Source organism: Eurypyga helias, unplaced genomic scaffold (genome assembly GCF_000690775.1).
Source record: "Eurypyga helias isolate BGI_N326 unplaced genomic scaffold, ASM69077v1 scaffold4090, whole genome shotgun sequence".
In the NCBI taxonomy this organism is placed as follows: Eukaryota; Metazoa; Chordata; class Aves; order Eurypygiformes; family Eurypygidae; genus Eurypyga; species Eurypyga helias.
In genome coordinates, this window is record NW_010224928.1 from 15,113 (window position 1) to 40,664 (window position 25,552).

The window sequence follows — 25,552 nt, forward strand, 5'->3', positions numbered from 1 at the left end:
AGGTCTTGCTGCTCAGGTGTTGCTCTTGAGGTGTCTTCTAGTTTCCTTCCCGTGAGGAAGCCAAGCTGCAGTCCATGCTGTCAGCTGTAGGATTTAACCTGGTTAATGACATCCATTTTTCTAAAAGGGCAGAGGGAAGTCCTGAAGCAGATGGTTTCTCCTTCCCTAGAACTTAGGCTCATTATTCTTTTCCACGTTAAAATTTCAGTTATGGAGGAAAAAGCGAAGATTAGAATTACGGCCGATGCCACAAAGAGGTTTTGGAACATAAGGTGTGATTTCTAAAGTCCCTAAATGACTAAAAATCCCTTGCTGAATTTCAGCTGAAAGAACAGTCTGGCCTCATTCTCATCATTAGGTATCATGCAAAAAGCTCTCCATAAAGACAGTATGAATTTACTGTATGCAAATGCCATAGTCACAATACCCAGGGGAAAGAGAGGGGACAAGAAAAGGAATTGCAGTTCTGTTTATTATCCAACTGTAATTACATATTTAAAAATGCTTCCTTAGACATGAAACTCCCTTCTGCTCTGTTCATATCCAGAAAGTAACAGGTGCTACTGCTCCTTTTCTTAGAAGGAGAATTGGTCAATCATCTGCATAAGCTTTTCACCAAAATACGCATTTATTTTAAACCCCCCTACAGTGACTCCACGTGTAGCATACCCTCTGTACTAAGGTGTAACATTCACTCCGTAAAAGCATCCTAACGGGCAAGACGGTAGCAGGTAGCAGTGGGACTGGGCGAGAGGAGAGAGGTCACTGATTGTTCCTTGTCTCTGGGAGGCTGCAAGCTGAGAACAGTGGTGGGGCAGTGGCTGCTCCCATGCACTGAATCTAGCAGAGGAGTTTCATAATGCTGCGGTTTCCGTTCACTCCTCTTTTGTACTCGAGCAGAGGGCAGGGGAAAGCGGGTAGTGACATCACAATGCAGGGGCACGAGCAGACGGAGGGGAAGTCTTCCTGTATCAGCAATGCTGGTGCTCACCTACCTGTCATCACGCTGTTCTGATTGCTGTTCCTGGTATTGGAACTTCCATGGCTTGAAAGCCTTTGGGGTAAGACTAAAAGATCACAGCAATCAGTTGCTACTGGAAAAAACTGTCATGAAGTAAAGCTTTGGGGCCTACCCTTGCTCTGCAATCTTAACCTCTTCCTCACAGGCACTCTGTTACGCTGCAGTAACTTCCCGTGTAGAAAGTCTAATGTGAATAAAAATCACTGCACTGTACCTGATTTACACTGCTGCTTGTCTGGTTTGTTTAATTTGCCAGTGCTCCACCAAAGATGCTGTGTCTTCTTCAACTCCTAGCACGAGGGAAGGCTTACAGGAGTGCTGCCCGGAGGCTGGAGGTCCTCTACAAAACCAATCAGTAGGGGACAGCTGGGAAAAAAAGCCACATCAGAGATAAGCAGGCAGTTTTGGCAATCAAAACAGAGGAGAAAGCGAAGGGTTCCTACTCTTTCAGTGTTCTCCCAGGAGGAGGACAGCACTTCAGTTCCTGGTTGTGCTCTGAAGATGCATTAATGTCATTCTGGATAATGGCAGCTAACCACACGAAGGATGTTGATATATCCAGAGCCTCGCTGCTTTTACGTAGTTGCTACAGAGGAGTTTCCATTACTAACCCTCCTCTGCTGGACTGGTTAATTATGGAGTGATACAATTCAACAGTGCAGAACTAAAAGCAGGAAATACATTTTAAAAAGCCGAGTACCTTGACCAGCAAATACACCGAACCCTGAAGCTCCGCTTTTTGCCGGCCAGTGCTACACGTTCTGTTTGGAACGCTCAGATCGCAAGTCCCACAGCGACCGTAGCCTTGTGTACTGCTCGGTACGCAGAGGGGAGGATGAGAAAAACTGTGCTTAACCCACTTACTGGTTCTTTATGGAAAGTATGATGGCCCCGCCTTTGGTTCCCAAAAGCAGTTGTTTTGAGGAGCTGTATCAAGCCTTGGATAAATCCCAGAGGCAACAAACTGACAGTGGCAGAGAAAAGGAAGGCTGAGATTTTGCTGTTTGAGGACAGAAACATTTTCAAAGCATCTCTAGTATCACATGGGCATGAAAATTCCTTGCTCTGCTCACCCAATGGGCTGCTGTGCTGCCTTGCAGCTAGCATAAATGATTTCTCCTAAAACACAACGGGAAGGAGGGCATAACTAAATTATTCAGAGCATGGCTCCTGTCATACTACAACAATTTAAATTTAGCTCTGAAGCTGACCATATCATCTTTGCTGAAAAGGCTTGCTCTTTTTCCTGCAAACCAGTCCTTCCCCCCACACTGAGCAATACAAATTCTCAAGGAAGAACTCCAGTCACATGGGCAGAGCTTCACTGAGGCTCATTGACCCTGTTTCTCAGCAAACAATTAGGAATTTGGCAGACTTTTTTGCTGCTGCAGCTAGCTTGCTTCCAGAATAGCCAGCCCCTGAGCACTTGCGTTCCTGCAGGCCAGCTTTGCAACTTCCCTAGCTACCACACAGTAGCTTACGCTGAAAAATAGGCTGGATTCAAGAAATACAGAGTGATCCTGGGATCCGAGGATGCACAGTCCTAAAGAAGCCAGCCTTACAAGTTCAGCCGCTGGAACGGTTTGATCCTGTTTGGGATCCAGAGTGCTAGGTCACAACTGCTGGCTTTTCTAAACATCCTGGATGTCTCAGCATCCTTTCTGGAGGACTTACACCGAACACTGGAGACTGCCAACCCCGTGGAGTGATGGATCTCCATCCTCTAGTCTCTTATAGCACTAACAGTGGCTACACAGATACCTCTTCTGATCACTGCAACAGCTCCTTGGGGCAAGGCTGATACCACGTGCTAAAATCATTAACAGAAGACAGCTGCGTTTGGAGTAACTGACACCGGGCTGAAGCCACCGTGAGTCGGGGGAGAGGACAGGTCCCTTTCACACAAGTCAGCAGGCAGCTCTGGAGGTGCTCCTGCACCTGCCTGTCCTGAGAAGTCCATCCTAGTCTGCTGCCTGCCGGCTCTTGCGCTTTTCTTTCCTCTGCTCCTCGCTGGCTGTTGGTGCCGAGGTCTCCTCGGGGCTCATTTCCGAGTCTGGTTCTGGTTCCAGAGGCAGGGAGGGAGGCTTTGCAAGAGGAGCTGATGCTCCAGCACCTGGGGAGAGAACACACTTACAGTTATGGTATGACTATGCATGTTTTGTCCATTCTTTTTGCCCTTCCAGGTACAAGGAGATGCAGAACAATCACAGCTAGTAATGACTCTCGGATTTCTTCTGTCTGTCATTAGCTTATTGACAGCACTCAACTCTTTGTGAGTTCCCCAGCCAGAAACCTTACAGTACCCAGAGTTCTGCTGAAGGGAAGCTACGGTACAGTGTCTCATTCAGCTGGCCTGCTGTGAGAAGTCAGTACAAACTCAGGAATTAACTCATGCTCATGCTTTGGAAGGGAAAACAGTTCCACTGCAGCTGGTTAACCTTAAGGGAAGCCAAAACCACAGAACTGTTTCCAGTTCATAGTTTTTGCAAACGCAGAGACAGTTTCCAGGCAGTTAAGGTAGCTACTTACAGCCTAAAATCACAACAGGACACTTCGTTGGTGAAGTTTTTCTACACTTAGATTTAGACTGACAACGGATGTTATGAACCAGCTCCCTTCTCTGATACAGATAATAAAGTCCTTCAGGTAAACCCTAAACTCCTGTTATGTTTTATTTTTCAGCTTTCCTGCCCAAGTCTTCTCTGCATGGAAAGTTTATTCCACACATGAGAAATGGAGCAGGTCCTTAGGGGTGCCAAAGAAAGAGGCCTGGATTACACAACGTCTCTCCTGGCTCAGGCCACAGGCAACAAGACTAAGAGTGACAGAAAATCACCACTATGAGCAGGATCTCTAGCAGATTCCTCCTTGGAAGCCAAGGGGTGAGAGGAGGTCAGGCTATGAATGGTGGCTCAGGAGATGCTCCTACCCCACCTCAGCAAGAAGCAGAATGTACAGCCATCAGCGTAAGCACTGTACGGCTGACTCTATCCTCTGAGCATCCTTCAGTCCAGTGGCCTGCACTAAAAGGTAATCCAGCAACATCTGCAGGGCAGGGACCTGGCTGTACAGCTTCAAAGCAATCCAGCTGCAGTGATTTTTGTAACAGAAATTATAAAGCTCTTTGGAAAATTGTCCCTTATTCCCTTTCTCTCAGCAGCTTGTCTGTGCACATCAGCTCCTGGGCTCTTCCAAAGGAAGACAAGAGGGCTGGTTTCTGAAACCACCTCCTTTCCAGAGCAAGATCTCAATTCCATGCTAATGGAGTCCTGCCCATCGTGGCTTAAACAGCAAAGGAAACTTTATTGGCTTTGCACACCCCTGCAAAAGCAGGATAATACAATGCACCACAGAGAGCATCTTCCTTACACACTTCCTTAACGCAGAAATCTGGGAAAGTTATTACCAAATATTGACATCACTGCTGTGTAAGCAAGTCAATGCCTTCCTAAACACATGCTGTAACTGTACTCAAGAGAGATTTCTCTTCTCCCCTCCCACAGTTCTACCCTAAAGAGTAGCAAAAGAGAAGTACCTGGGGGAAGCTGCATGGTTTTCCCATACCCCGCGGCTGAGGACATGGCTTGACCCAGGGCCTGGTTAGAGCCCAAAGGCTGCTGAGTGCTGGAGGATTTCCCTGACGGAGCAGCTCGCTGCTTGGATTTAGACTCTTTAGAAGGCTTAGTCCAGACCAGGCTCTCCCCCACCTGCAGGGCAGCTCCCATCTTCTGGGCAACCTCCACCATCTTCTCAAGAAGCAAAAAAGAGAAAACCATTTTAAACAGGAGCACTTCAGACAACAATAAAGTCAACAACACCACAAAAATAACCCGTAAAACAAGAGCTGTGCAGAGCTGGCTACTGCCTTGGTGCTCGAGGGAAACATCCCCACTAATTCATTCCTTTAATTAAGAGGAAGACTTCTCTTGCTGCGTATTGATTGAAGAACTGGGCTTCAAAGAGCAGAATTGAAGCAAGCAGCTCTCAGCAGGCGACTGCTCTACTTGGAAAATCTCGTAAGCAGAATTTCTTCCTAATAATTGGACTCCAAAGTCAAATTTCCTCCTCATTTGTTGCCGGTCTTAGTGTGGCTACTTAGTTCCGGCTGACAGCCGTTAGGCACGTACCTCAGGGTCAAAGTCAGGCATACTGCTCTCCTGCGCTGCGTTGACCTTCTTCTCCATCTCCTGGTACTGGCAGAGGGCTCCCTTCTTGTCGCCCTGGTTATACAGCAGGACAGCATAGTTCAGGTTGACAAGGGGGTTGCTCCTGCAGCGAACACAGGATGCATCGCATTCACCATGGGAACACTTATCCTGACTCGAATAACGTTAAGATGTGCCCAGGCAGCAAAGCTGGAGACACCTTACTGTCTGGCACAGAGAAGCCATGGGGTACTCTGACCCCGAAGCACATGAGGGGCTGCACAGCCAGAGTCCTTTGGGAACACCAACAGAGTCCCACGTGCTTGGTGACAGACATGGTGCCCGTGCTCAGCCAAGTATCCCAGTGTCAGTGACAATATAAACAACTCTGCTGACGGCCTCACCCGCTGCAAGGCTCTGCCCCGCAACTGCCCCTGGGGACTCTCAGGACTGTCTTTAGCACGTGCCTGCTCTCCCAGGCCCTTGCTCCCAGGGCAGGTAGAGCAGTTCATCATGTTGTGAAAGCTGGTCTCTGCTCTGACTTACCTTAGGCTCTCACAGACTGCCAAATTCAGACAGGGCAGTGGAACAGACTCATGCTTATTGACTGTATTTTCCAACCCAGTGTGCTACAGAACGTGGTGTTTTCATTTCAGTTCTCTCTCATTCACCCAGCAAAAGCACACGTAATTGTATGCACTGTTATATATGGGACACCTACTAATGAAGGACTCACACAGGAGACCTGCGCCGCGGATAACACTGTCACCCTGTGCCGTCCTGCCTCCCTTCCTGATGCACAGCAGCATATGAAGATTTCAAAAGGCAGAATTGCTCCATATATTCTCATTTTCCACAGTATCCATTTTCTTCACTAGGCTACATTAACCCCAAACAGCAGTTTTTCTTCTGGCATAGCCAGGAGTGTGAGCAAACTAAACTGGAGAGAAAGAATGAGCTGATTCCCTTGGCTCTGTAACCAGTAAGTGAAGCTCTTCCTTCATTGCCTGCCAAGCCACACAGCAAACTGCTCTGACCATTCTTCAGCAGTCTGAATTTCACCTTTATTCCGGAGAAGCAAAATGCATGTGTGTTATCTGACAAAGAAATGAAATGCAAGAGGGTCACTGGCTGCAGCATGGGAGCTCATACAGACGCTTGGCTGATCCAGGCTGCAGGATGAGACCTGGAAGAGCAGAGGTTGCAGTTGGTGGGAACATGGGATGTGCTGTCGAGGGGTGCATGGGAGGTCACTGAGCGCAGCTCCTCCCTGCAGAGCAGCCGCACACATGTATCACTGCCCACAGGTCAACGAGGGATGCTTTGTACATTGCTCAGGACACGTGAGTGAGGGACTGGTGCCCTCTCCTGGAGTCCGGCAGGGATAACTGGAGCCATCCAAGGACTCCAGCACCCAAGTGGGGGGGCCAAGGCAAAGAGGGCATCCTTTGTGAAAAGTGCAGAAGGGAAAGCTCCTGCTCACACCGTTCAATAAACAGAACGTGTCATCTGCAGGCCATGACTATCCATCCTTGGTAAGTTATACAACAGCGCTGCAAGAAAGAAGACTATTAGAAGAAATCTGATAGCATTTATAACCATGGGTTTTCCTTTAACTCAGAAACTGGAACACTGATCCTGCCACAAAAAGAAAGAACAAAATTCCTCACTGTCTTTTGCCAAGCAAAGGAGGTAATGCATAAAAAATTAAATATCAAAATCCCATCTCTTCAGGGGGAAAAAAAAAAAAACCAAAAAGAAAATAGAGAAACCAAGCCCACACAACAAACCACTGAAAACAGAGACCAGACAGATCTGGGAACAGCCAGTTTTCAAATTAATTGAACCTTATCAAGCTAATTTGCCTTCAAGAGCTGAGAAGCAACACGACAGTTAGAAAAAAATCAATAGCTGAATAACCACAGAAAGGACAGCTATGAGCTAGAACCAGTACTAAGAAGAAACACCATCTTCTAAAGATTTTTCCAAGATGCTTTCCGTTCCAGACCCCAGCAGGGCACCCAGGCCAAATGTCACAGCACCGCTATAAAAGTATTTATGGCAGTGGAAACAAACATGGCTATCTTCATCCCAGCCAAACAGCCCATAATACGCCAGCGAAGGAAGCCTGTGGGGACATGGATTCAGCCACACAGTAAGTGTCTAAAATATACGGCATGTCAGCTGAGCAAGCCTAACAAAATCTGGATATGCCTCCCAGCAGTCCCTGGCAGTTGGCACTCATTTTTGCTTTGAGGAGGTTTTATTTTCCCAGTAAGACCATATAGCTGTAGCATCACAATCGTGCCAAACAGTTAGGCATAATCGTAGGGTTAAATTTCTATTCCTTCTCCTTGATCAAAGCAGGCAAATTCATGACTAAGGAGCCTGAACGAACTGTGAGGTCGTGCACTGCCTTGCTAGGCAGGGAAGGCTGGTTAGGAAAGCCAGGCAAAGGTGTCGGCTGGACTTAGCAGGGCCGCTAGGAAGGACTGATGCATAACTGCAAAATGCTCCCACACAGCAATACCTCTAGAAATCTTTGGCCGTAGTTTGCACAAGTTTGGTTTCTCTGAGGCGGCTGCACAGACCTACTGATGTTTGAAACAGATGCAGAAGTAAACCTGCTTCGTAATTCTGTTGATGCGTAAGGACGAAGAACTTCAAGTGCCAGACGTGTGCTGGCTGTGCAGGGCTAACTGACTCGAGCTCTGGCATGCATGCAAGCCCTGTAATTCCCAGTGAACGTCGGAGCGCGTTTACAGCACCTCTTTGCAAAGAGAACTGCGCTACAGCACCAGACACTCTTTTCTTGAAACCTGCTGCCCTTTATAAGGGGCTTAGGAAATTCCAGAATTCCCAAAATACGCCTGAGCAGCGCACCTAGGTTAGAGGGGACCGAGGGAAAGGGACAAGCATCTTCTCGTGCTGCCTTGTGGAGGCCACTGCCGATGGAAATGGTGCTTTGCCACAGCTGTCACCAGCACAGACTCCTGGGCTCAGGAGCACCATGCGGGTTGCTCTAAGTATGCAAATGGTCACAGCAAATTGGGGAGCCACACAAAGCTATTAATAAATTCGAGACAAATTTGGTTTTCTGCCTGAAACGATGAAATCCTGCAAGGTTCATCTTAACATTTCTGAAACCAAGTGCTCTGGTTTTAAGAGTTAGATTGCAAACACAGACGTGGTTAACAAACTGGAGGCGAAGGGACTACACTGCTGCTCTTGTATATGCTGTGTACTAACTTCTTGCCCACATTCTCCCAGCTAAAATCTTCCCTCTGCCCAATTCAGAACAGGCTTTATGCCAAGCACCTCCTTGCTCTGCACAGCGCTTGATGTCTGGGTTACAAAACGTTATGGATGACTGATTTTCCTCTATTCAATCTGATCCACTGTGTATAAATATTCACGGAAAGGAGGCATGAAATCCAAAGTCATCACCACTGACTCACTAACTAAACAGCAACATAAAAATCAGTTTTGGGTTAGTCTGCAACAAAATTTCCCTTTCGTTTCTCAGAGCTGACCTGAATTTAAAAAAGGGGGTTTTAAAACAGTGACTTGCACAGCTACAGGAATAAAAACGTTTCCCTATCACAAACCATTTAGGGCCAAACATGCAAAGGAAAGCAGGTGAGAGAGGCAAAGCAACGCGATCAAACAACCGACAGCGATGATTAAGACTCACGTGTCCAGTGCCACGGCTTGCTCGTATGAACGTTTTGCGTTCTCAATGTCTTCGAGGTTTGTCAGAGCAACTGTACCAAAGAGAAACGTACACACACAGGTTGATGCTTCACAGGGATTTCATTTTTAGGACAATCCTGAATGTCATTACATCTTAAAACGCTAGCAGGGTTGTCTGGACTGCTGCCAGGATTAACCCTACTCGTGTCATTTCTGACAAATACTTGTCTCGCTTGATACCAAAAATGTCCAGTGCTGGAAATCCACACTCCCTCCTTAAGCAACCCAAACCCAAACTCTTACATGTAGAAAGTCTTTTCTCATGTTTAATCTGCATCTGACTGCAGTTTAACCTTCCTCTTCACCAGAGAGAGAACAGACTATTCAGACTACATACCTGTCAGAGACCTACTGGAGAACTGCTCCTTCGTACTGCCTTTGACCAACATTTATTTACTTTCTCTCTAGTGCTGCATCCTCTAAGCTGGACATCCAGCGGAGCCGGGTAACGGAGCATTGCGTACCTGCAAGCAGCATGTACAGCTCTCCCATCTTGGGCTGGAAGTTGATGGCGGCACTGAGGAAGTGGAAAGCAGAGGCGTACTGCTGCATCGTGAGGTGGACTAGCCCCAAATTGTACAAAATCTTCCAGTCAAAGGGAGCCAAGTAGTTTGCCCGCTTCAGGCAACTGATAGCCTTCAAAAAAGGAATAAATGTGCTGTAACACAGCTCACCCAGAGCAGACCTCCTGTCTCTGCCACAAGAAGAACCTTGTTCTTCCATGAAGTTGGCTACAGACGAAAAAAGAAAGGAAACCAGACACTTACTGCTACGTATTTCTTCTTCCCAAAGAAGCACATGGCAATGTTGTTCCACAGCGGGGGGCTTTCAGGCACAGTGCTGGCTACCACCCTGTATTTGGAGAGGGCAACATCAAAATCTCCGTGCGCCTGCATCATGCTGCCAGCAGCCAAGGTAGCCTTGAAGAAGACAAGAGTGACCAGCTGAGGAACTGCGTTTTCCCAAAGATAGCACAGAGACAACAGGCCAAAATTAATAAACTAAAGCCATCTCAAGAGCAACCCTTTAACTTTTTCTGGTGTTTTCTTCTAGGGACTGCCAAGACCAACGGTGGGGAGCAGATAGGGACTCCAGAAGCTTCCAGCATACAGCAGAAGACAGGGTAAAGAAGTGACTCGAGTTACTGCACCATCTCAACCGTAACGACCTCAGAAATACTGCAACATGACAAGCATTTAGGGTGTGTTTTGGGGTGACAGCAGTACCTCCTGCTGTCTGTGTCTCTGAGAAGATAGATGCACTAATAGTTCCTTTTACAAACAACTACTGTTTGTAAAATAGTTCTGGTGTGGGTTAACCAGAGAGTTAAACACAGGCAAGTGAGACAGAGGCAGCCAAGCTAGCCTAGTTCACACTGACTGGTTGATACTGCAAATCACGGAAATACACATGGGAGAAAAAGCATGTGGTTGCAACACACCATTTAAACCACACTAGTTAAGTCCTTTATAATAATTCACAGTGAAGAGTAACATTTGCAAGTGTAAAGGTGTTTTCACAATAACCTTTGGCTTGCATTCATGTAGCATTTGCCAACCACAGGTTTCAGTACTCTACATTGTTAGCATTGTACAGAAGGAAAAAGAAGCAGAGAGAAATGAAGTAACATGCCCAAAAAGGGTAGCAGTTTCACAATCGGGAATGAAACCTAGATGCCAAGCCCAGCTTTCCAGGCCAGAGCCAAGGAAAAGTCACATTTATACACAACAGCTGGAAGCACAGACAGGATTGTTAGCAGATGGGAGAGTGATACAATGGAACATCACTTTTCTCTGTGCTCTGTCCCTAGGAGTCACAGGGACCCGAGCACAGCTCTTGGGATTTTTGAAACCATGTCTAGAACGTTTTTCTTGCAAAGTAAATTCCATTTATTTTGTTTGCGACTTCCGATTAAAAACCAAAGGGATCAATTTAACATCCCATATGCTGCCTCCTCCCCTTTCCCTGCCTCCCCCTCCAACTCCCTATGCCGGGAAAGGTCCCAGAAATGTGTTTCAGGGAAAGCTTTCTGGGCATGATACTTTTCAGTCTCTCCAGGCTCAGACCCTGGATATAGATGGCAAAGCTCTGATACTGGAATTAGCTTTAAGAGGTGTTTCATCAGCATTCAGCTGGTTCGTTTCCACTCCTCAGCATACCTTGTAGTTGCCTGGGTCATAAGTAAGCGCGTTTCCAAGGTGTTCAAAAGCCTTCTGGTAATCCCCAAGCTGGGAAAAGAAGTAAATGAGCATCAGAAATTCAGGAATATGGGGGTTAAGAAGAAGAACACATGCTTTTTGGGCAGCAGAATTTATGATTCAATGAAAACAAAGATTCAGAAGAGTGAATTTTACAGTGCTCCCATCACAGACCGACATTCTTGTTTGGGAATTTACAAAACAGATTCTAAAATGGATTTAGCTGAGCTGGATTCACTGTTCGGACCAAAGCAAAGGTTTCCATATAGTTTGTGTTCTGACATTTCTGTACAGGAGTGAGCTCTGGGTTGACACTCCTCTGCTCCTTCCTCTCTTCCAGCAGAGACTACAAATTGCTACCTGCACATCCTCCATTCCCTCACAACTTCCTCATGCCCCAGGGCTCTCTTTCCACACTAAAAGGTCTTCCCCTGTCTTTTAATGGGCTGCAAGTGCTAGTGGGCACGACTGTGATCACACAAAAGCACATGACTGCTTAGAATCACTTAAATCCTACTGTTCTCAATTGACTTGTGCCAGAATTGTACCAGCCCAAACAGGATAAAATTCTGGATACTGGTGTCCTTTTTTGGTCACAAAACTTGATGAGAAGCCCATCTGTCACTCCAGCAATTATACCGATGCATCACAGCCCAATGCCTTCTGCAATTAATAGCAAGTGGGAAAGCTGCAGAAGCATCTTTAAAATTCCTATTCCCTTCTAAATCTACACATACCCACTGAAGACATGGAAGGCTCCTATTGAATTTCCCTCTCTCTAGAGCATGGCAATGTTTTTAAGATCTACATTTTATTCTCAAGCACCTAAATTATTAAAGAAATGCTTAAGGATCTTTCCAAACCAGCACTTGGTGCAAGTTTCTGGGCCCATCGATCCTTTCAGGCACTACTGCCTGTTCTTCTTTGCTTGTTCATTCTTTGTGAAGCTTACTTTTGGAATAATCAGACAGTCCTTCCCATAAATTGTACAGACCCACGTGATAAGCATGCCCTTGCTGTTCAAATCGATGCCGATTTTCTTCTGTGGTGCATTAACACTAACAATTTTAAGGCTGCTTTTGTAGGAGAATAACATGCTAGACTCCTCCTCCAGAAGCAAGGTAATGACTACTCATGTTTTGTTGTATTTGAAGGATTTATAACAGAATTAGGATGGTTGCCAAACAGAATTCCTGCTCTGGCTCGGGCCCAGGAAATCAACTTGCCTTTAGCAGCAACAGGAAGATAGAGAAAAGCAAGCTCTGCCCTGTTAAATGCAGCCTTTAGAGAAACATGTGCCAGTCATAGCAAGGTGGATTGAAATTAACTCTAATAAAAACATCCAAACCAGCACATGGTCATTCTGAAAATAACTAAGTTCACGTAATAGCTAACAGTCTTCAGTACCTGCAAGTAAAGTAACCCCAGTGTTGTAAGGAGATCCGTGTTTTCTGGAGAAAATCTGTAATACAAAAGCCAGAGAGCTGCATTTAGCCCTTCTAGAACATGGCACTATGATGCTATATTATACTAGTATAACCCCAGGAAATTAACTGTTGTTATTAAACGCAAACGTCAGAACAATTGCCATCATGGGGACTTCCTTTGAACAATACTACACCTAAGCTTTCAACATGTCTTCTAGATGTAAATGGGAAATAAACAGAGCTCTGGATGCATTATAAGATAATGTGGTTTTGTTAAGCTTCAAAGCGAGTCTGTAACAGTGACCTGGAAATACAAAATGGGATTTTCCATCGTCTCTCATAAACCACCCTGTAAATCCATCCCAAGCCTCCTGGGCCATGTAGAACAGGCAATCCTCAGCATTTCTGATGGGTCCTAAACATACTCATCATCAGACTTTTAATTCACCCTATAAAAAGATTACGAACCTGGTTTCACAGACCAGCTGTGGACTGCTCACCACACCTTTGTTCTACACTGCAGCCCACAGACCCGAGCGCTCAGACAGGCACTACCTGTTAATGTAGCCCTGGACACACACACCACTCCATTCAGCACAGAGAAGCTTGAAAAAATACCTCCCAAGGGCTTTCAACCGCTGTATACTACTCCCAATCCTTCACCGCTAGTATGAGGTTCACACAGCGATGGTGTGAACCCTTTTGAAAGCAGCCCCATCCCCAGCAGCTTTGGAAGACATAAATAGGATGAAAACAAAACAAAACAGAAAAAGAAAATGCAGAGGCACTGTACATGTCTGTGTCCCTGCTATCGAGAGTGAAGAAATCCAGTATGCACCATCACGTAGGCCTCTTTAAATCTGAACCAGAACAAAACTGCCTGTGCCTGGCGGCATAAAAACAGAGAGCAGCAACAGACTACCCTGTGCTGTAACAGCAGGCAAAATGTAATAGGCAGATGAGAACAAAAAAAACAGGAGCGAGGAAGAAGGGAGGGCAGGGGAGCACTGAGATAAGATACGTAAACCTGGTAAGATGCTTAGCAAGGATTATTTACGTAATAAACATTCCAGATTAGTCCACATGTCTACCCAACGCAACATACTGCCAGACAGCAGCCAAAAGCAGATGTGTAAGGAAACAGTATGTGAAAAGAGCTGGTGCAAAATATAGATCCTGCACTGGCTTACAGCATGCTCCTGCTTTTCTTCCGTGTTTGCCTCCATTACAAAACTACATTTTAAAGCACTGGCAAATCAGATGCTCAGCACTGATAAATCAGATGCTCAGGAAAAAACAAGATAGATCGGTACTGAGGAACACTGACGGGGTGGGAGAAACTCACTGCGCGCCAACCCATCTCTAGTCCGCCTACTCATGCTCTTTCCAACACAAATCACTCCAAGTGAAAACAGTATGTGAAACCCAGCAACTGACTTTGGACAGATGCTCCGGGTTAGAGAGACACCCGGAGTTAGATCTTTTTGGTAGATAAACCTTTGGGATTTATGAAGTCAGTTTTGGATAGGTTTGCTCCCAGGCATCTCTGTCCATTTGTTTTTCCACTTTTCCTTGGCAGACCTTCAAACAGCTACCTTCTTCCCTGACACATTGTCAGCAGGAGGAGGACTACAGCTGAGAGCAGAGACAGCTGAAGAGCTTGAAAGTGCCAGCATTGCACAGAGACACTATAATTACCATTAGCTTTTTAATCATGTCCTCAATTCAGATCTGGGGCAGCAATCAAATTTCTCCTGGCATAGGATGGGACATGGGCAGACAGAAAAAGGAATATATTCTTACTCTACTGCTTTCTTATAGACTTCAATGGCTTTATCCGTCTCCCCCTCCAATAGGTGAATTTTCCCCAGCATCATGTAAGTCAGATCATGTCTGTTGAGCTCCAGGGCATTGTTTAGCTGGTCTCGTGCCTAAACACACAACCACAGAGAAGAAAACAAAAATAGTAAGCGATTACAGAGCTCAAGAGCAACCCACACCAGCTAGCGAAAGGGAACAGCAAACACCCCCTGAGCTCAGAGAACCCTGCTAGCAAAACCCAGCCTAGCTAATTGTTGAAACGAGTTCTGCATCCGGAGCTGCGTGCTCTCAGGGGCAGAAAAAGGCAACACGGCGTGCGTCAAGCCAAGACAAGAGGTAATGATCTCCCAAGGAGAGGAGCACAGGCCTGTTCCCCTATTTGAATTTGTTTGGTTTAAGGGAATCTCCAGATTTGTTAGGTTTACAGGTACATTACAGTTTATTCTTCGTTAAAATGCTTATTCCAGCAATAAGTGCGGATTGCAAAGTAAAAAACAGTGAATCAACTCCTCCCAGGCACACACCGATCCCCCCCAACAGGAGACACTCTGAAGCCTGTCTTCCCCATACTTCCTCAGGCCTCACCATCAGGACAGCAAAGACCATTTTCTGTCTCTGAACACGTGATATATTAGAAAGAGAAATGCTGACACCGTAATGGAATTCTGCAATCCAGGCCATTTGTTTCCAGTAACTACTGAAGAGACAGTCATCCCCGAGGGCTTCATTACATTTTAGACATCCTCATGGAAGGACTGCTGCCCAGGGTGACCAGCACATCTCCAGATGTCAGCAGCTCCACATTTGGAAGGTGACAGCACAGACAGCAAATCCCAAGTATGAACCTATACTCCAGAGCTTCTTGCTCTGCAGTGATGCCTCAAACCGGGAACACATCAGGGGTTTGCTGCAGGGGCCACAGCACTCCACCAGAAAGAGCAGCAGGGCCAAACCAGGAACAAAAGGTTTCTAAAGGTTTCCCTTATAAATTAACCCCACAGGATCAGAGACAGCTCAGTGCCCACCACCAGCACCTAGGAGAGGGTTAAGTGAGGAGCTGGGAATGGCATGCTCCGACCTGGGGACAAAACTCCATTTCAAGCTTTCAAGAAGTTCTTTATTAGCTACACAGCTAACAAAGTTAGTGCTGACCGCACTGCAGCTACGCTCTCTTGTGACTTTTGCTCCAGGCTTAGTGCAAAAGGAGGTTCAGACAGGAGCAAATCCTTGCTGTGGAGGAAAAAAGGTGCCTGCCGCACCTCCAGCAAACAAACCCCGTAACTCTTCACCGCAGGGCAGCAAGTCCTCCTTCAGAACCTCTACACGAGGCACAGCAGTTTTTGAGCTGTAGGCTGGGAAAATGGTTTGGGTCTTTACCATCACACTTCCCTGTCTTCAAGAGATGGAACTGGCACGCTCTACAGATTGCTGTTCCTCACAAAACCAGCAGTGTTTATGGTTCTGGTTTTAAAAGGCTCGGGAACAGAAGCAGCTCTTGTTGGAGCACAGCTGTTTTCCTGTCTCGTTTAAGGTGGCTCTTTGAGGTTTCTCAAACATTTCTTTTAAAAACAGAAATACTATCTGAAAAGTCCAGGTTCAGAAAAAGCCTCCTGGCCAGCAACAAGGCTAACCTCAGTTTCACTCTTGCCCAACTTCACTTGCAGCCGACTCAGAGTCATACAACATGCAAATGAAAAAAGAGACAGCTCATAACTTTTGCTCCCAGAAATACACACTGAAGCAAAAAACTTCTTTGACACCCATCACTGCAAATGACCGACTTCAAACTACCAGAGAGAGTGAAATTCCTGGCAACCTTGCTTCCCATTTGTCAGGTAGATGAGACGAGCATTTGCATTACCTTGTTGAAGTGCTTCAGGTACATGTAGCACACACCCAGGTTGTGGCTGATCTCCTATAAAAAAACACAAGAAAACCCAAGAAAACAAATCAGCATGAGGTTTGAGATACATGCTGCCAGTGATAATACTCATCACACCTGGATGGAGAGACCCCTGCGCCTGCCCACAGCCTTCTTGCTTTGTAGTACAAATAAACCTATAAATTCAAGGAGCTTCAGGAACCTACAGAGCTTCAGTGTGATTGTACACAGAAGACTATGGGCTACTGACATAAAAAAACACAGAAACAACGATGGTCTCTTCAGAGAACAAGGAGCAAAGGCTGGTTTCTTCACTGAGATGTGACTCAGTTCCCAAGGAGATCTCTGAAGCTAGATAAATTGCTCCCAACCTACCTGTAGAGTCATTAGATACGCACAATGCTGCACCCAGCTGGACAAATTTTGAAGATGTGCCTGATTTTCCAAACCAGAAGTCGAGCACCAGAAGAGCTGATATCCCTCTGGCACCTTAAACACATTGGCAACAGAGTAGGAAGATCACTTAGGGATCCTAAACACTTTGGTGACACTGTAGGGAACAATCATGTCTCTAATCCATCACCGACAGCTTAACAGGCAAGCTACTTGCACCCTCCCCACCCTGGCACACTGTGGGGAGCTGAAAAGCAAGGTCCACTAGTTCCTCGTTTCTATTCTGGTGAGCGTTGCACTGCTTCATCAGTTTAGACAGCCTTGACCTTTAGGAGGAAACTCTCTTATTTCCCCATTAACCCTCTTAGAATGATATTTTCCTCCACACAGTCTCTCCAACTGTGGAGAACAGTAATGAATCAGTAACTCCTCGTTACTGCAGCTTGCAGACGAGACAGCGCAAGGGCTGTCGCTACTGTGCTGCAAGGGCAGCACAGGCTGGCTCTGCTTCCAGTGCTGAGCCAGGTTTGGGAAATAGCGAATGAAAATGCCCACTGAAGCCTGCCTGCTGTGGCTGGAAATAGGGTTATAGGCATGCCAAGCACATACTGCAGGTCGCTTGGTTAGCTAAGGGGATGCAGACTTGAAAGAAGACCCACAGTATGAAAGGTTTCTGAGTTGTCTGGCACAGGATAAGTTGAATAATACCAAACGTATACCCTTTTATCAAGCCTGAATTTTAGATGTACTGAGCACCTTAAGTACGGCTAAAGTCACTGAGTGCCTGATGTCTTAGGGAATGAGATCACATGTAGCAAGTCTATCTTAGAAATAACACTTCCACAGGCAAAAGTCACCTGCAGAAAGCTGCCCACAGCCAACTGCAAGCCATGTCTTCTCTCCTCTCACCCACTGTCACACAGTCCTTTTGCAATGCTCTTCCTTCACTTTTTGTCTTCTTATACAGAACAGCCAATTTAATTATTGCCTCTGTAGCTATCAGCCTACATCTTGCCAAACGAGGTAACGGTACCCTTTCAGGTAGTTTGAGGGTCACCTTTTTCCATGGTGTTTTCCATTCTCAATTATCTTTATTCCCAAAAAGATTCCCAATTATTCAAGCCAGTTTTAATAATAACTGAAGGTTTCCAAACAGGGAGCTCCTTCTCACCTTTTCCTTACAGTAATTTAGCTCTTTGTACTACATAAGGCTCTGTTAATACTGATACTTTGCAAAGCTCAAACGTTGCTCGATTCTCTGTGCCCCAGGATGAGGTGTGGGATTTTGCAGGTAGAAACGATGCCTTGCTCCTGTGACCCAAACCAGACGCTGTAGAGGCTCGTCCGTGCCCCTGAGGCTGTGCTAAAAGGCAATGCCTCTCGCCCGCAGCTCCTCCTCTGCTCAGACTGCAGGCAGCACCAGCTCACCTCTGCCTGGAACAAGTCCGCAGACACATCTGCCTAGTGAACAATCTACAACTCACTGAAACACTTACCCAGTCCTTTTCATTGAGTTTAGCTGCTTCGTTGTACACTTCAATGGCTGCCTTGTGTTTCCCCAGAAGAAACCTGTGGAAGCATTTCAGTTTTTATTTTTCAAGACCTATTTTTATTTTTTCTTGCTCTGCAACCCCATTGCACAACCACTCTCACCTTCTCCAGTGGGAAATGACACTGTTTGCTAGTTCTCCAGAGCCCTGAGAAGTTGGCAATCTCAGCGATACGACAATGGGAGCACTGCTCCCTTTCAGGGCCAAGGCCATCAAACCTGCGAGATGCTGAGGCACTCCCTGACATTACTGGAGATGCAAGGAATGAATTCACAGGCTCTGCAGCCTGCCTTTGTCTCAGAGGAAAAGGATGATCTAGCTGGACATTCAGAGCCACAAAGGGGTCTGTAGAGCAAGTTTGCACAGCTCAAGTCAGCACTCTTAGCTCCGGAGCTAGAAATCAGTGCCTTACCTCTCTTGCTTAAAGCGCTAAGGAAAAGAAAACACAATGGCAGCCAGGCAGATAACAGAGATGCTGCCTTCAGGAGTAGCCTACACCGCTGGAAGCTAACTCAAGGGTTGATAAGGAGGAAGCATATTTAGAATTAAGCAGCCTGGGATTTCACTTGATATCTGGGAGAAAAACAAAACATGGAAGGTCCTGGGTGGGACATCAAAGAGAAACAATAAAACACCACTCACAGCGATCGAGCCACCTGCTTGAGGTTGTCAGCACTTCGAGGGTTCAGAATGGAACATGTTTGAAAAAGTTCAAGAGATTCTTGAATTTTCCCCTCCAAGCGAAATATCAAAGCTGAAAGACAACATATGCCAGGCAAATCAGTCCATTATCTGCAGGAAAAACGTGCCTCCGACAGCAGGGAGAGGAGGGGGAATACAGCTATATTATAACAACACTCATTTGGTCTTTCCCCTGAAAGGCAGAAGCTGTGTCTGAGGGCAGAATCACAATTCATGCAAAGGCCTTGTGCTTGCTTGGAAAAATGTCTGGTTTTCAGAATAAAGGCAGCTTTGAACCCTGGCAAATTGCTCATTAAGATGCAGTCCAGATTTCTCCCCCCACCCTGACTTCTACAGGCTGCAATATGTGCTTGGCCTCGTCCTGGTCATCTGCCAACGTGACATGCAGCACTTTGAATTGCAACACCAAATTTTGAGGGACATTTTTTACCAGACGGAAGGCAGGAGAGGAAGAGGAAGATCATCCTTAAAGCAAACAGTAAGACAACAATCACCTGAGGCTGGTAGCTCTAACAGGAAACACATCTATAATACAATCAAAACCACAACCCAAGCGCACACCAGCACATTGAAGGCCAAGAACACAAGGAGGAAGTGGTGACAAACTCATTGATATGGAGAAAACAGAAAATCTAATCTGTCCATTCATGTGAAAATTCCAAACTTCAAAACTAGACCTAGCAAGAAGAAAAAAGCGAAATATTTTTTACATATGAATTTTATAGGTTTCTATCACCTGTTCCCCTTACTGTTCACTGTATCACAAATCAGAAGTAACTTGCTTTAGCAAAATTTAGACTTTCGGAGGCCTCCGGTGACAAACCTTGAACGTAGACTGCATATTCACACAGCCCGTGAGACTCCTGGAGCTGCTCTTTGATGACAGCCTGAAATGACAGAGTGCAGAGAGTACATACCAAACGCATCCCCTCACCCGAAAACCTGGTTCACTGCTACCCCACTACTGAACTGCAGCATGGCAGCTTTCAGAAGGATAGAAACCCGGCACGTACTTTAATGAAGGCAGTCCCTAGGGAAGAAAATCGATTTCTAACTGATCAAATACCTTCTGCAACCTTGATTTGGAGTATTTTTTGTACAGCAGTGCTGTATCTGTGCTTCCTGCAGAATGCCCTAAAATAACCTGAACTCAAACATCATGCAACATGTTGATGGACACAGTTCTAGCCTACATGATCGTAAAGGTGGTATCGCACGGGACATGACAACCGCAACATTCATTTAATGAGAAATTGTGCTTGGGAAAGTCAATGTTAATACAGAATTTGTAGCCCATTACTGCAATATACTATATTAAAATGTCCTGAGAGTGGTAAACTGTCAGCATTTTAACAAAGCCAATGACAGAGATTCAGTTTCAGTTACAGAAACCACAACCCCACATATAATAAAGGCACTGAGCTGCGAATGGGACAACTACAAGAGTGCAGAGAAGAGTGCAAGATCATCACCGTGTGTGAAGAGCACTGTGCCAGGAATACTGCAGCCCTTTTAGCATTTCTCTGTTCATTCCTATTACCAAAGATAATTAGGTATTACCTGGGGAAAATGCCACGAGGAATCTCTGAAACCATCCTCTGCTGATAAGGGTATCTACTCTAGGCCCTTCGTGAAGAAACAGATTTAATTGGAATAACTGCAGCTGAGTCTATGAAAGCCAAATGGACAAACGATGAGTACATGGGAAAAGGAAGGGGAAAAAACCTGATGGAAATATAAATTCTTGCTGGCTGCATTCATGCAGCTGACAGTCTGGGGCGCGGGTGCAGTTGGCTATATTTCATAGTCACACGTGACCTGAAATTGTAAAACCGGTCAAGAAGAGTGACTCTGGGGAGGATGAGCACCGTGGCTATCAATCAGGCATATCATTTCTGCTCTGAGACCCCTCTTTTGCTTGGAAGTGGAAGAGACATAGGGAGGGAAGAAAGGTATCTGTGCTAGCAATAACCTGGTGCTCAGCTGACACCTCTGTGAAGTGCATGAGCAGCCTCCAAGACAAATATAAGTGAGGGACCTAAAAAATAAGGAGAAAAATTAAGCCTCAAAGAGGGAAAGTGGGGTGGAGGCAAGGAGAGTTCTTTTTGAGAATCCTCACTCATAAAAAGAAAATTAAAGAGAGGAAGGAAAAGGAATAACAAGCCTAGGCCGTTCTTCCCAGATCTGTACCTGCTAGTATCTCAACAAGAGACCCTCCACAAGCTACATTTCAGTCTTTACAAAGTACGGTATTATAGGACAGACTGGGCGTAAACAAGCATTTTCTGAATACAGATACTCTACATCGCTCTGTGTACATAAAGCCAGTTTCTCAGAGCAAGAGAGGGCAATAGAGAGCTATCTTTTAGAGAGATCTGATTAATTCTACAAGCCCTAAAAAATCCCATAGCAAAAGGCCTCGAGCTGAGAAACATAATCTGTATTCCCAGCTTTTCCTCCCAAGTTTATTTAACTCGCTGACTGAATTTAGACATACTGGCAGGAGACCAACCAGCATGAGCGATTTTAATTAATTAAAAGCATCTGGTAATTTTAATAATTCCTTCCTCGCACATACAGAAGCAGAAGATTTCTGCTGTGAAAAACGGTGAGGAGGCAGGGCTGGGATTGACGCTGCAAGGAGAAAACAGAGTTTATTAGCTTTGCATGTGAAGAGCAAGAGCAGAGTGACGATCACTGCTTAGCGGGGCTTGTCCTTCCTCTCCCCCATTCCTCCCCGCCTGTGCGATCGCAGAGGATGCTGCAGCCGCAGGCTCCGGGGGACGTTTGCCTTGCGTCTTGCTGGGCAGGGGCCGAGTTGAATCAAACAGCCCGCGTCATTCATCCCTCGCTCTAACGAGCAGCAAAATTTGTCAAAAGCTTGGCAACGCCAAAACAGACGCAAGACTGGCACTGTAAGGATTAAAATCAATGTAATACCTTCACTTTGGGGAGCTAATGCTGGTAAACAAACAGTTTTTTCTTGGTCTTCTACATCGCTGAAAAATAAGTGAGCTTTTAAAACTGAGTTAGAGAGGAAGCATTTCAATGTACTGAGTGGGAAAAAGGATCTAGCAAGATTCAGACCCAAATTGATAGCATCACAGGTCACTTGCTTCTTAGCTGGGTCTTAAAAGAAAACTGATAGATTCTAATGAATGCCCAAACTATACTGAAATCAAGGAGTTAACAGCAATTTCAGCCCTTGGGGATACTGTCAATACCTCTTTCATTTTTGAAGGTATTAGCCCAAATAGGATGTTTGGGAATGCCTATGCTTACCACGTATGAGAGCGAGCACCTGGGGCATCCAGGTTAGCTCCATAACCACATGTAACACCAGCAGAGAGAGACTGAGCTTACCCGAGGGCAGCTCAGCCCACCTAACATCTGAATCGCATTTGGGATGTGCCTATCACTCCTCAGTGACTGAAGAAGCATCCCAGATGCTGAGGGTCTGTTTTTTTTGGAGAAATCCAAAGCATCTATCCATCACACATGGGTGAAAGGAGGGAAGATCATTTAACCAGCTATGGTCTGGTACTGAACTCTTCCAACTTTGCCATAAAAAGCCTGTTTTGTGAGCCCTGAGGAAAGGCTTTGCTGCCTTTTACTTTGACAGCTACTGCAAAGCTGGCCTGCCAAGCAAAAGAGTATTTGCTGCCTTTTCTCAATTTTTTCCCCCATATTTTGCTTGCTTCCATGACTGATGAAGACGTGGAGAACTCAACGTTGCATTATATCACCCACTTGGTTATTTTCTCTGTTTTCCTTAGCCGCCTATCTTTTCTGCACTCCGTGATTCTACATTCCATTACAGCGACAGTAAAAGTACACAATCCGAGACCAGTCAGATCTAATGCAGTCAGATCAACAGAAGAGGGAAACAATTTTCTACTTAGACTGACAGTCCAACCTTTTTTTATATCTATTTAAACCAAGATCTGAGAGGAAATTGCTCTACTGGTGATACAACCCTCTGGGCTCCATTAATTAAAAGCTAAATTAATTCCCTCCAGCCTGCCACTTTCCTAAGCACCCCCAGGAGTCCTCCAGCAGAGAGAGACAAGTCCTGACCAATCCTGGTGTTTCAGAGCAAAAAAGCCTTTTCAGATCTTCCTTGCACATGACAGAAAAAGAAAGGCTTATTCCCCTCCTCCTGCCCACTGGCATATTGTCTTCAATACCTCATGTGCTTTTTATCAGCAAAACACACTGTTTAATAATAGATTTGCCATTTCCTTAGTCCACTTACTATTACAATCCCCAACAACCAACCACTTCCAAGATATCCACCAAACCCAGGAGAAATTAGAGGGTGCAATGTATCATGTGTAAAGTGAAAGAATTTTGCTCAAGGGTAACCAAGATCTTTTTATTTTAGATTTGGTGGTAATGTTTTACTCAAGTTAAGTGGTTTTCATAGCGTCTCTGTAGGACCGTTGAGAGACCTGCCCTATGGAACTGTGTTATTATGCGTTTGGAAGACCCTATTCATCACTTGGAACAAGAGGTTTTCACTTCTTTCCATTCTTCCACTCCCAAAGACATAGTGAGCTCACAGATTGCTCCAGAGAACTGCACGCATGAATCCCAAAGGTAGCCAACAATTTGAGAACATGAAAGTTATTTTACTTGTATTTTCTCCTGGTCTTCTTATTCCAGAAGTCAGGAGAGAGGGTGGTTTGAAAACTGGTATGAAAACTATCATTTCATAACATTATTAAAATACTTCTTAATGCAAGGTCTGAAAAGCAGCTCTTACCTTACACTCGTCGTAGTCTCTGCGAGCATACAGCAGATAGATCAACCAGTTTTTCCTCTCTAGGATTGGTAACTCTTGTGCTACATGTAAAACATGAACAGAATGCAGTAAATCAGGCTGATTACCAGATACACTAGGCACAGCACAGAGATACTCTGAATCTACAAGCACAACTAATTCAAGAACTGTGATTGCACTGGGCAGTGCAATTAATCATTTGACTTGAAGCCTTGAGTGTGGACATACAAACAGCATCCAGTTTCACTTTACTTCTCAAACTGATGGATGAAATGCATGGTTCAAGACAGACACAAAGTAAGACCTGTTAGCAGAAAAGTATGACCCCAAAAGCCTTCAGGCATTGGCTCCTTCTGGTGCAGTTACTAGGGCAAACAGCTCCAAGCACCAACTACACGTTTGAATTCAACACTAAAGGTGGTTTGGTGGAATCGGTTCTTCCAAATAAGTAACAAGCATCTCGGAGGAAGCGAGCTGGGTTCACATTTTGGAACTAGAGTGGAAGAATCAAAGGTCTCTAAAATGAATTTCTGGGCATGAATGAGAAGGAAATGGGCAATACACAATAAGGAGATTTTGGAGATGTTGACGGTGTGAAGGTGTGAATAATTTGAAGAGGTCAAACCTAGTTCTTTGAAACTGTGATTGGGCTATGAAACATCACAGGTCTGAGATACTGTGAAGCTACTGGCAGAGAAACATATTTGATGCAGTGGAGGAGAAAGATTTGTGCTCCAGCATTTCAATCCTAAGGAGCTTGCAGCAGTAATTATGGCAAATCACGAATTGATGTTGCTTAGTGATATTCACGTTGGGTTTCAAAGTTTAACACACTGCTGTGCATTTCATTAAGCCTTGAAATGTATTGCTTGTTACTCATTTCTACAGTTCAGATGTGGGTAGCCGAGAGGTAACCATAGCAACTGGCAAAAAAGCTATATGTTTGCAAGTCAATATTATGACAGAAGTGCAGAAGCAAAGCAAGGCGAGGGCTGTTGCAGGAGCCGGGGCAGCGGGAAGGGCGATACAGCACCACGCCACCTCTTCCCAGCCCCGTGGAGCACGGCACGGACCCACACCACCGACGGAGATGCAGGCTCAGCTTCAGAAACCCAGAGCAGAAGGCATTATTTGAAGTGGCCCGCAATCCCCTCTGCCAGCCGGCGGCACAGGTCATCATCAGATGTAGGAAAGAAGAAACCAGAGCTGGAAGAACTGAACCATGGTCGGGAGACGTTCTGGTGTGCAGTGTCATTATCCCTTAGGAACGCTGAGCTCTAACACGTGAGGACTGCACCGGCGGCTGGTAGCAAACTCATCTCAGGCATACCAGGCTCTCCCCCACAATTCACACCAAGTCTAGCATCACTGAGAGCACTTAAAAACAACCAGAGCCTTTTCAGCTGCTTTTTTTTTTACAAAAAATTTTGTGAAGCCATTCTGGTTTTGTTGTGGTTTTTTTTTTTCCTTGAATTTCAGGGTATCCAGCCAGATTTATACTGGAGCTGAGATTTAAGTGTGCACACCAGCAATTTAAGGTCAAAAGCCGTATAAAGAAGGTTCAACTACCCTAAAAAACAAATAGAAAGATTACCGTCCAAACAAAAAGGTAATCCAAACAAGCTAAGCTTACAGAAACGTACAGATCAGGGATCCAAGTGTTCTCAAATTCTGCTCTGCTGTGTAGCATCTGGATCTTTGTAAATAAGGCATTTTAATATGCCCATTCCCAGATCAAATTAATTGATTTGTAATTACTTCATGTTTTCTATTTGTCCTGATAGTGAAACCGGAAGGGAAGAGTTAACAGGCTGCCTAAACAGCTACAAATTTATTGAAAAAACACAATTTCATAGAGTCTGGAGGGCTGCTGATCT

At 45.4% G+C, this 25,552-nt stretch overlaps 1 protein-coding gene across 1 annotated transcript; it reads right to left on the reverse strand.

The window, feature by feature from the left end:
• Positions 1-2,982: 2,982 nt before the first annotated feature.
• BBS4 (Bardet-Biedl syndrome 4) lies at positions 2,983-23,686 on the reverse strand. The gene is given in 14 exon segments (XM_010147190.1): positions 2,983-3,134; positions 4,557-4,767; positions 5,149-5,290; positions 8,861-8,930; positions 9,384-9,555; positions 9,687-9,839; positions 11,079-11,147; positions 12,525-12,579; positions 14,348-14,475; positions 16,227-16,280; positions 18,137-18,209; positions 18,833-18,911; positions 19,712-19,779; positions 23,658-23,686. Coding segments are annotated over 14 exon segments (1,455 nt in total).
• Positions 23,687-25,552: the final 1,866 nt, after the last annotated feature.